This window comes from Microtus pennsylvanicus, chromosome X (genome assembly GCF_037038515.1).
Source record: "Microtus pennsylvanicus isolate mMicPen1 chromosome X, mMicPen1.hap1, whole genome shotgun sequence".
NCBI lineage: Eukaryota > Metazoa > Chordata > Mammalia > Rodentia > Cricetidae > Microtus > Microtus pennsylvanicus.
Window position 1 is genome coordinate 91233459 of NC_134601.1, and position 12568 is coordinate 91246026.

The 12568-nt window shown below is 38.2% G+C and overlaps 1 protein-coding gene across 12 annotated transcripts in view; it reads right to left on the minus strand.

The window, feature by feature from the left end:
* The window catches only part of Heph (hephaestin), an 80971-nt gene that overhangs the window by 8355 nt on the left and 60048 nt on the right, over positions 1–12568 (minus strand). For all 12 annotated transcript variants that reach the window (XM_075958754.1, XM_075958761.1, XM_075958759.1 and 9 more), the window contains 4 exons: positions 6691–6797; positions 5595–5820; positions 3040–3179; positions 2026–2188 (listed from right to left, as the gene is read on the minus strand). In XM_075958754.1, coding sequence (XP_075814869.1) covers positions 2026–2188; positions 3040–3179; positions 5595–5820; positions 6691–6797 — 636 coding nt within the window. The remainder of the gene's footprint in view (positions 1–2025; positions 2189–3039; positions 3180–5594; positions 5821–6690; positions 6798–12568) is intronic.

The following is a 12568-nucleotide window of genomic DNA, read 5'->3' on the forward strand; positions in this document are numbered from 1 at the left end:
GGTGCCAAAACTTGAGGGAGTAACCAAACAACACGTGATTTGACTTAAGACCCCCTCCATGAGATGGAACCCATGCCCAGTACTCCCTGGGCGATCAAGAACCAAAGACTAGGTAGCCTAGTGACCTAGGGGAAAACTAAATAATACTGGTCTAAAAGAGGAAAATAAAACAACAAAAAGCAATAGTGATTAAATTACTCCTTATGATATTCTGCTATATTTATAGATCAGTGCCTTTTTCAACCACCACCAGAGAGGTTTCCTCCTATAGCATTTGGGAACAAATATAGAGAACCACAGCCAGAGAATGAAAGACCTTTGAAGACTAAGCCCTAAATGGGAAATCTCCATCAAATCCCTCCCTGCACGGAGCTCAGGGAACACTAAGTAAGCGGCAGCAGAAAGAGTCTAAGAGCCAAAAGGCATGGAGGACACCAACAGAACAAGACCTTCTAAATCAACATGAGCATAAGCTTATATGAATCTATAGCACCTTGATGGCGTGTGTCTTCTGGGCTGTGAAGGGACAGAAAAATGACAACTGGGTTCTGGGGGATTATACCAGAGTAATAAGTAAAAGCAACAGAAGCAATATTCTACTATTAAGATTTGGCAAAGAAAAACTTGTTAATGATATGAGAAATCATACATACTATCATTTTGTCTTTTTCCATTAAGAGCAAAGTTGTTTTCTGTACTCCAGTTGACTTAAGTTTGTTTGAATAGTCAAAGGCATCTTCACTCTCTATGTCTTTTGATAGAGTCAGTGACTGTTCATCTCAGAATACCTACTCTCATACCATTATTTTCCAAATCAGGATGATATATGAAAAAACTTTTAAAACATACATACTAGTAACATCACATGGACTGAGCTGGTTAAAATTAGGAAAATAAATGTATATATATATATATATATATATATATATATATATACATGCATGCAATAATAATTAATAGAAAAGGGGTTGTGACTTTGAAAAAGAGGAAAGAGGAATATATATAAGTGTTTGGAGGGAGAAAAGGGAAATACTATAATTATATTATAGGCTTAAAAATAAAAGCAAAGTAAAAATACGCATTGATCTAAGAAGGATTCTTGGAATGAAAATAGTGCTGGTCCCTGGACACAGTTCATGTAGAAGAAGAGTGAGACATTTACCATTTAACTTAGAGATAATTTTGAAGTGAGACATTTACCATTTAACTTAGACAGACAATTCTGAAGAACTGCCATTTACAGCCTTCAAAAAACCATGACTAGAGTATCCCATAGAATTATTTTCTTCTCTTTAGAAAAGGATTCACTACAATCCGGGGTTTGGATCTGTGAGCATGTCTGTGTGTGTGTGGGGGGGGGTGTCTGTTGTATATATGCTCACATGTGTTTGTGCAGGCATGCCAATGCCTTCAAAGGCTAGAGGCACTGGATGTCTTTCTTCCTACTTTCCACCTCTGTTTCATAGACAAGAATCTCCCGCTGAACCCAGAACTTGCTGTTTGGCTTAGCTGAGTAGCCAGTGAGATCCCAAGATTTTCCAGTCTTCATCCTGCCACACCCGGGTTCCAGGTATTTTGGTCATAGCCAGCTTCTTTTAAATAACTGCAAACAGATTCTCATGCTTGCTTGCAAACATTGTTGCCCACTCAGCTCTCTTCCAAGCCCCACAGATTTGTCTGTATCGACACTGACCACATCAAGAAAGCACTCACTAGTAATTTCCTTGAAATAGTACCTCTATTAGACTTTAAATGAATTTGTAAATAAATAAATATTTTTTTTTTTTTACCAAAGAGTGGTAAAGCTACACTAGCAAAGCACCCTCCCTTGCAAATGTAATAAACTCACATGGGAGGAAGAGAAATGCACCTTGGGAAAATACCTAATCAGGGGCCCTGCTCTATGATAAAACCTGGTTCTTCTGAGTCAGTAGGGGAAGTTCAAGTGGTTCCTTACTATTACCTGTTCTCTACCGACTAGACAAAAGATTAGAAAATAACACACTTGGGGGATTTTGGTCTTACCTCCATGAGACAAGACAGTAAAGATGGTCTCCATGCCAGCATGAACATGGTCAGTCACGTGGCAATGCATCAACCATGTCCCAGGGTTGCTGGCTACCATCTCCACAACCTCAAATGTCCCTGGGAAAAGATCTACAACATCTGCCCGGTAACTGTGTCCATTCTGTAATAAAGATGATGGCGAGAAGTGAAAATGAGGAACCAATTTACAGCTTATAGCAACTAAAAGTCTATGATGTCCTTTTTAGGTTCTTAAGACTCCAAAATGCCTGCGACAATGAGAAACATCAAAGGTCCATTTATTTATCTCTCCTAGAACTCAATCATGCAAACTAAAACAACACAGCACTGTTCTCCTACTTTTTCATAAAGTGCCACAGATGAAAGATGTTACCAGTCTTTTAGAGGGTTCAAATCTGGTTTCTCTGAAACTTTTAATAAGCTAAAATCTGGAGAGTCTGGATAAAGTTCTGATACCTTAGAAGGATCCACATGTTTTCTTTTGAGTGAATCCAGCTTCGTTTCTCCTTGCCAAGACCCCAATCAAAATACTTCTAAATCTCTAATCTACAACAATGTCTCCAATTCTGTGCTCTTTTCCTAAGATTAAAACTTTTCCACAACCATGTATTGTTCTATAGATCCTGAACTTAAAGTCTTGTTATGATGGATTCAAGACTTTCAGGGATTTTTAAGAATATTTGAAATTCCTTCTTCTTAAGATCCTTGCTCATCGAATCTAAACTCTTTGGCTCAGATACAGTAACACTGGTTCCTTCCATCTACTAACCTTTTAAGTGAGACATTCTCTTTCTTATCAGAAGGAAAAGCTAAATCCTACAAGAAGGGACTACCTTGGGGTATACAATTTATTAGAATCCCCTGCTAGATGCTCCATTCCATAAACCTTCATATTCCTTAACTATTACCTTATACCTTTTCATTGCCTTCTGCGAAGACTCTTAAGGCATCGTTTGAATCACCCCTGTGGGGTTCAATCATATTTCAGCTCACCTGATAAAGGAAACTCTCCGCATGGAAGTGTACCGTGTGAATGTCAGTATCTTGACCCATGGCTAGCATGTACCAGGCTACTTGTTCTCCTTGGTAGACGGTAAGACCCTTGAGATTAGCATAGAGTTTCCCATTGATGGCTGCAAAAGAAGAAAATGTCTCATATCTTTTCTTTTATTTACAGTTTGCCACTGTCTTCTGTGTATTTCCTGTCATTTCTGATGATAGTGATAGGCTACTAACTTGCTACATTACTCTATAGAATATATCTTCCACAACAATGATATCAGAGCTATCTCTAAGCAATTATTCTAATCATGTTATTTTGCAGTTAAAAAACTTAAGGGCTCCTCCTTTTCCCAAACAACAACAACTCCACGGCAATAAGTTCATTTAAAATATAGCTCCATATCAGCTTCCCAGGTCCACCTCCAACTACCCACACTATCGATTCCAGTTGGTGGATTTGTTCTCTTTCACTGCCATCCATTCGGTCTATACATGTCTGAATCCTTAGGCTTCTGAGTTTCCTTCTCATAAAAATTGCTTCCTTATTATTTCTCTTTAAAATTTCACCCCCTTAAGAAAACTTTTCTGATTTCCTAAGCTCCTCTATGTAACCTCAATTTCTTATATCACCTTCCCCCTTTGAACTCCTCCAATACTCCTCAGCATGATTCATTAGAACTCTCCAAAATCTGTCTTCTAGGTTTATTTATCTTTTAAGGTGTGAAAGCTTATGTTGCCAACTTGTCTCGGGTTACTAATAGCAGGAAATAAATTTATATACTCCAGTGCTATAGCTTCCTGGCACACTTGCAAAACCACAAACAGATAACTCGGACTACAATATACATTGTTTTATTTAACACGTTGTCTTCCAAAATCACATCCTATGCTACACTGAACGATTCATGGCTATAGTAACTCATATTGGTAGGATTTTACCCAAAACAATTTCCTCCCACATCTCATTTTCTCACAGATGAGAGGCAATTTCGACTCTACTCTTCAAGAGGGAAAATAATGGAAGAGAACAGCTACAGTATTTCTCTATGTCTACCAACACTAAATTGTGGATTTGGCTAAAAACAAGAACCAAATTGCTCAGCTCACCCACTTCTAGAGGTTTTATCTCTTTGATCATAGAAAAGGGTGCAAATTGGTTCACTAATTGGTTCTGGTAAGCTCCTGCTTCTCTTAATGCAGAGAAATTATGTTGTCCATTGATGTCAATGACAATTTAGAAAACCTATCCTTTGCAAGGAAAGCTATCAGCAATCATATTTATATGATGAAATTCAGTTTTCCAATTAGCATTTTCGGTAATAAGGCTCATATTTTATCTTAACCATTTATTTTTTTTCAGCTGGTTCAGAAATGTAGAAGAGAAGTTAGAATATTATTTACTTGTCCCTTGGATTACAACATTATTTTTCTCTGTATTTATAGCTCAGAACATGTTTAAAAATACCTGCTATTTAGCTAGCTAGGTAGAGTGACAGCTGAAGTTTGGAAAAATGGACACCTGCGTAGATAAAAGTGGGCATTAGCCAAATCCTGAATTGGGAGGACCTATCTTTGCCCTCATTTCCTCTTACTTCTAGTCCATTTTATTTCCGTGATTTGACAGAAACGAAAAAAGTTCACTTTGTAAAGTTGTGAATCATCCATTCTAGTGTGAATCACTCATCTTTCCATCAAGAGGAAATAGATAAAATCTGTAGGACAATGGGATACTACTTTTGAGTTCCATTAGAGTCATTACCAAAGCTGCACCTCACTCTCAGATCAAAGAAACCTTGGGCGAGAAGTGCTGGGGGAGATCACTTCAGACATTCCTCTGCACTTAAGCCCTCCCTCTCATTCGCGACTTTCTCTTTTGTGTGTGTGTGAAAAGCTACCAGATATCTAGAGCAAAGGAAGGCTTTGATGATACAATTCTCCCACCCCAAATCCATTCAAGAATCAAAAAGTTCTTGATGGTATGTAACAGCTCCATGTGCTATTCTCCGTGGCTAGCTTCTCCAACTACTCAATGCAAATTTAAATTTTATATTAAATTTAAATATTAAAGCATAGTAGTAAAACTGACAAGTTGTCCTTCATTTGTCTATATTGACAAAACCAATCCAGAATATAAAGTGATGATTAGATATCAAGCTTTTGAGAGAAAAACAAACTCAGAATTTGGAACAGAGGGCCACTTACGAAGATAATCTGTCTAGATAGACTAATTAATTATATAGGGGACCATAAATGTCCATCTTCACTTATCTAGTATTTTAAATTTGCTTGTATTATAATGATAACTTTACTGAGTTAGCTTCCTTCTTTCAGGGCACCTCATCTAACCTGGACCATGTATTTTTTTTTTTTACAAATATATGTATAGAAAAATAAGAAAAGTTTTTTCAAAGTCATTTCCATTCCACTGTCCAGCTTTCTCATCCTTTCCAGAATTATGCAGCCACAGATAGAGATGAGCCTAGCAAATCATCTCCTGAAAACAATGCAGACTACTTTGAAATAAGAGTAGCTTCGTTTCTACAGACCATGCATTTTATTGCTCTCCACAAAAGTCTCATCCTGTAGGTCAACACGCTTTGTCTCTTGTGATCCATAAATTGCGATATTCTCCTCCAGATACCAAGATTGGTTCTCATCAAAGATCAAAAACAACAAGGCAAATTCCCGGTCCATATCATTCCGGCCTCCATGGGGTCCCAAGATGCCCTTTCGGCAGATGACTAAGGGTCCCACCAGGCCACTATACATGTCCTGATGAAGGGAGAAAGGCATGAGGTTATTCCTGGATGGCAGTACTTTGTCGAGAGTGGAGTCACAAATAAGCTTACTCTAAGCCCGTTATCACCTTATCATAAACGCTTTGTATTCATTTCAGACAGAGTTGAGATGCGATGTGGAACTTGTGCTTTAGCTAGATTGAATTATTCATTAATTTTTAAATGTACCAACCTAACACCTTTTTAGACAGTTTCTTATGCCTGCAATACCCTTCTTCCAACACCCCCTGATCTATGGCACACTCTCATTTAGATTTCAAAGTCCAGATTACAGTTGGCTTCCTTTCAGACACCTTCTCTGTTTCCTTTTGCGCAACTGGACTTTGCAAGTAGGGACGATACCTTACATTTGCATCATCCAAAACTCCAAGAAAAATACCCATAGTAGAGTAGACATAACATATTGCTGAAGACTTGCAGGATTATCTGTCTAGATAAACTAAATTCATTCCCCAGGCAGAGGCAGCATGACTTTATTATAGTTATTCCAAGGCCATTTGAGCTAAATTTGCAACAGGCCCCTAATTTCCTGACAACTATCCGCATTTTAAAAAAAATATGAGAACATACTGCTTATAGGATCCACAAATCTGAGACAAAAAAGAAAATCCTCATGACAAGTATCTGGTGTCACAGACTACCTTCATCCCTCTTCCTATGAAAATAAGGCATGCATGTGAGTAAATTTCCTCAAACCCAGCTGTTTTTTGTTTGTTGGCTGGTTGATTGGTTGGCTGGTTGTTTTTTGTTTGTTTCTTTTAACCACACCTTTTGTTGTCATTTTGCCAGGTAGTTTGCCCATTTCTGGGATCCTTCTTCCAATATTCAATTTTTTTGTCTTTACCTTGATGGGCTCCACTGCAGAATAATAAATCCAGGAAACACAAGCAGAGTCACCGGGTCCAGGACCAGATCTTTCTGGGATGTTCCACTGGTAAGTAAGTACTTCACCTAAGAAGGGTAGTAAGAAACGTCTCATTGGTGCCAGTATGGCAGTTTCCTCTATTTCTAAAAGCTACAGTGGGTGAGCCTCAGCACCCTCCAGAGCCTCATCCATCATTCTCATGCCAAGCTCCATTTTATTTTGTTAGATTCTTTTTTCTCTCTGCTTGGGAAAAAAAAAACTTGTAGCCCTCCATGCACAGACATTCAGGCTTAATTCTATGATGATGCAGTCCTGCCGCTGTGGTCAGAGGCTATGATGTTGTATCATTTGGCTTCTTTGTTCATCTTGATTCTCTGCTTGCTGCCTCCTGAATGAAACTGTTTCCATAAGCTCTGCGCTCATCTCACCCCTTTCCTCAAGACTCTATGGAAGATTTCAGTTACATATTATGATTTTCGCCTAGGAAAATCTTAACAACTTCAAGTCAGACCTACCTTGTTACTAAACTCTCACCTCAAAATTGCAATTGAAATTGAATAGTAGATATCATTTTCATACTGTCCTAATAGCAGATAAAAATGGAAATTTTCCGTTGGGGGTTTACAGTTCAGTGGCAGAGCATCTTACTAGGCAGGAAGTCCTAGCTTCAATCTTCAGGACCAAAGACAACCTAAAATTGCTATAAATTTAATTCTCTCCTTGAAAAAGGTAAAACTTTTCTCCGAAGTGTGCCTTTGATGTTGTGAAATAGCATAGCTATTCTCCTAGTTGCCAAGACTCAAAACTTTAGTTTTCCTTGCCACTTTAAGACTCAACATCCAATGATTACCAAGTCTTATGATTCTATCTCTGCAATATACTTTAGATTTTTAAGAATTAGTTTATTTTAAATTCATATGTACAGGGACTATGCCCACATAGTGCTGATGGCCATTTAGACAGGAAAGCATCATGCCATCCTTTGGATCCATAGATGGTAGTAAGCTTTCTGGTGTGCATTTTGGGAACTGAATTCACATTGCTCTGGAAAAGGACCACTTGCTTTTAACCATTGACTCATATCTTTACTCCAGATGCTATCAAGATGCACAAATACCTGCCATCAGAGATTACATAGACAGTAACAACGGCTAAAAATGAGCAGACTATACAGGAAGCTCCAAGAAAGCAAATTTGATGAGTTATCACCTATGATAAGATGAGGTTTTCAATGTTTTTTTTAATTATCCATGTTTCTGTGAGTTACCCCTGAGTCATTACTGCTGCTTTAAGTACCCCAATAACTCACTAGTTTGTGAAGGTAGATTTGGGTACAGTGGTTTGATTGACCAGTTGTCATTGCTCTGTCTGTGATAAATAAACCTCTGTTCATATCTCTCCAGGAAAAGTGACCTCACTTCCAAGAAGTACCTCGGCCTCTAGCCTTGTCTTTTCCAACCAACTTCCTATTACTCTCATATAGACCTTCTATAACAATTTTATAGAGATATGATTTACACACCATACAATTAATTCATCTCTAACTACCCGAGTTTGATCATTGTGTGTATAGTATTATTGCATATAACCCATAGATATATTTAATTAAAATAGACAACAAATTACTGCACCCTAAAATAATACACTTTCACGTAGTTTTGTAACTGCTACCATGATCTATTGTAGAACAATTCATTACAGCCCAGAAATCACTATACCCTTGTCACCCCCTAAACTACTCACCACTCCAATGCAAACACAAACTTGTTTTCTCGTTCTGAACATTTCACATAAATTCAATCATACGATTTATTGTCTTTCTATTACTAGACTATTTCATTTTTATAATATTTTCATGGTCTACACATGCTGCCAAATACACTGTTGCTTTTTATTGCCAAAGTATATGACATTGTATGGCTATATTGCACTATGCATCCCCTCATCAGTTGATAGATATTTGAGTGTAATATGAATGACACTGACATTAAGGACTACGGTTGTAGCTCAGGGGCAAAACACTTTCCTAGCATGCTCGAGACCCTTGATTTCGTTCACAAAATCAGAAAATTGTCCCTATTAACTTTCATACAGTTTTTTTGTATGAAGCTATGTTTTCATTTCCCTTGGGTATATCACTTGAAATAGAATTATTAAATTATACAGTAATGCCAATCCTTAACAATTGGAAGAATTGGCAAACTGATTTGCAAAGCCGTGGAATCATCAAACATCACTATGTAGATTCTCCTTTCTCAATATTCTCAAAAATTACTTATCTTTATTCTTAATTTTGCTTTAGTGAAGGAGATAGGCTATCCTAATGAAATTCTGATATGTTGTTCTCTCATGGCTAATGATGTTGAGAATCTTCTCTGGCCTGTAGTGGTATTTTCAAGTACTTTTTGGGAGAAATGTTTGTTTAATTCATCTGCTCACTTTTTTCAATGAAATAGTAAAGAACTCTTACAATGTAACAAAACAAAAACAATCTGCCCAATTAAAATGAGCAAACCTTTGAACAGACACTTCACTAAATATGATATAAAAATATAAATAAGAACATAAAAGATTGTCAGCAGCAGCAGCTATCAGGAAAACAAAAACCAAAATCAAATATTGTAATGATCCTTTTTGTAGCTTAGTGGTAGAATTTTCCCGAACATGCACAAGGACCTGAGTTTGACTCCAACATCACTAAGTAAGCACAATATAATATCACTGGTCACATATAATTTAATAACTTTAAGTAATAGTCATGTTCACTAAAGCTGAAAAATACTAAGCCATATATCATCCTGGAATCCATCTCCTCTGGTATCAGACCAGTACATACTAAACAGCACTGATGAAAGCTGCTTGGCCCTAAGTATTGCAGTTTTTAAACATATATTCACAATCTCAGTGGTGCCCCAAGCGCTATTGAATTTTGTAGCTCCATATCTTGTAATTTTTGGTGACTCCAAATTTTTACCACATTCTTCTAGGCTCACCTGTTTTGTACCTCACTCCCCGTTACTCATTTTCTCTCAGACTTTCCATAATAATGGCATTGCCAAATGCTTGTCTAGCACATTGAAATTCTGAATTCTCAAAAAGAAACCTTTGTACATAGGAAGTGAAGGTCACAGACAGATGTTAATAACTTTCCAAATGCCACACATAGGACTGAAATGTGACCTTATACACCCTAACTCTAGAATTATGCTCTTACCATTTAGATTAGTAACTTTTCTTAACCCTGTGACAAAATATCTAATATAAACAACTTAAAGAAAGAAATATTTGTCTTGAGTCATGATTTCAGCACCTCCTGATCAGCAGGGAATAGTAGAGCAAGCAGCTCCCAATCTAGGGGTCAGGAAGTAGAGTAGAACACTAGTACATAGGATGCTGCTGCCTACATACAGAATAGGTGTTCCTGCCTAATTTTTCTGGAAATGCTATCACAAACATGCCCAGAAGGAAATTTCACAAATCACAACCAACACATCGGTTTAATTAAAGTGAAAATCAAAATTAACCTTCACATACCACTCTGAAGGCTTTTATCTCTTCTATTGCCATTACCAGTTCTAGTACCATACTGATATATATATATACCAGTCACTCCAGTCTCAGATGAGGAAGTTCTCTTTTTCTGATTTAAGATTACAACTTTCAAGAGAGTTCCCAATACCACTTCTTGTATATTGCCAGATTTAGGTTCATTGTCCTACCTGTATCTTTAACTTCTCCTCTACTCATCCCTCTTTCCAAATACACCATGCTCAGTTCTCTCCTTGCTTCTGTGATTTCCCCCCACACTGCGTCTTCTCCAATTTATGAATCTGGCTTCCTTTACAATTAAGTATTTTACAGTGCTGCCAACATTTACATCTAAATTTCCTCATTTCCTTTTCATTACTTAATCCTCTATCTGTTGTTGATCCAAACGTGTCCCTTCCAAAATATTATATATTGAAGTCTTAACCCCCATTAGCTCAGAATCTGACCTCATTTAGAAACATGGCCAAATTAGAAACAAGAGGAAATCGGTTTTAAATGAGGTTAGTAGGGCAGGCCTCGAATATTACCCAGTATCCAGCAGTTGAGAAACTGCTTCAATCAAATATAGGCAAGTCTATAGGGCATGTTCTTAATGATGATTGAAGGAGGCCCCAGATCTCTGTGGGTTGTACCACCCCTGGGCGAGTGGTCCTGGGTTCTATAAGAAAGCAAGCTGAGCAAGCCGTGACAAGCAAGTCAGTGAGCAACACCCCTCCACAGGCTCTACTTCAGTTTCTGCCTCCAGGTTCGTACCTTGAGTTTCTGCCCTAACTTCTTTTGCTGATATGATGTGATGTGGAACTGTAAGCTGAAATAAACCCTTTACTCCTCAAGTTTATCTGGTCATTGCCTTTATTAAAGCCATAGAAACCTAAAACAGAAACTGGTATCAGGTTCATGAGGCATTGCCGTGACAGAACTGATTATACTGCTTCGGAGAGGATTGTGGAAGGACATTGGAACTTTAATATAGGAAAGCCATTGAGAGCTCAAAGCTTAATGGGCATTTTGGAGTTTGAATGATAAAAATGCTGAAAGAGATGCAGATGATGAAAGACTGACTTGTGAAATGTCAGAAGGAAACAAAGACTCTGACCAGGGCAATTTGTGTGATGTTTTGTGTTAAGAATCCTTGGTTCCGGTCAGCTAGACCTGAAGACTCATAAATGATTAACAAGATACTAGCACTGCTGAAGTAAAACCTTTGCTTTACTGAGACAAGTGACGCTGGTTCCCTGGGGCTGAGAAATAAGCTGTGCTTAAGAAGAGACCAGCATCATTTAGGAGAAATCTTCTGGGAGTATTTCCTCAGGATCCAAACATAGCATCTGTGGTCCTGGGTGGTCAAGGCTGTATCTCCTGCTGGCAGCTAAAATGGGTAATGTGTAAGAGTCAGGTGGTACTGGCTTTGAAGACCTGAAGAGGTAATGGGAAGCAGCGAGGGCTGGCACTGTGTAACAGGGATGGGGGTCCCTGAAGAGAAAGCAGGAGAGGCCACTGGTAAAGATTCATCCTCAGTTGCAGTGGAGACTCCAAACTTTTGGAGATACCAGTACTATGGGATCATCACCAAGGACAATAGCAACTCTGGAGTGGAGCTAGCCCAAGGTTATCTATCAGACAAGCTGATTATGCTGCAAAAAGCAGATATGGATAAGGGGAACTGCACAGGCTTTGAAACCCAAAAGATTGTGATCCTGTCACAGACATCAAGGACCGAACTATTTACAGTGTTGTATTTTGGGTTAGTTTTGGTTTTATTGTGACTATGTCCTTGTTCTTCCCCATCGGAGTAAGAAAATATGTAACTTATATTTTATTTTATAAGAGTAATTTTATATTTTATAGTTGAGCAACTTTAGACTTTTACCCCTAGGTAGGCAGGTAGTCCTGGATGATATAACAAATCAAGCTGAACAAGCGATGATGAGCAAACCAGTAAGCAGTGTTACTCCATGGTTTCTGCATAAGCTCCTGCCTCCATATTCCTGCCCTGATTTTCCTCAGTGAGGGATTGTGACTTGAGAGATCTAAGATGAAATACACCTCTTTATTTCCAGGTTGCTCTTGGCCATGGTGTTTAAAGCAGCAATAGAAAACACAGAATGATGTGGGATTTCCTTCTGTATGCTTAAATACCATTAATGAATAAAGAAACTGCTTTGAACCTATAACAGGGCAGAGCTTAGGTAGACAGGGAAGACAGCACTGAATGCTGGGAGAAAGAAGGGCAAAGTATAGAGACTCCATGTAGCCCCACCTGAGACCAGACGCTGGAACTTTAGCTGTTAAGCCACAGTCATGTGGC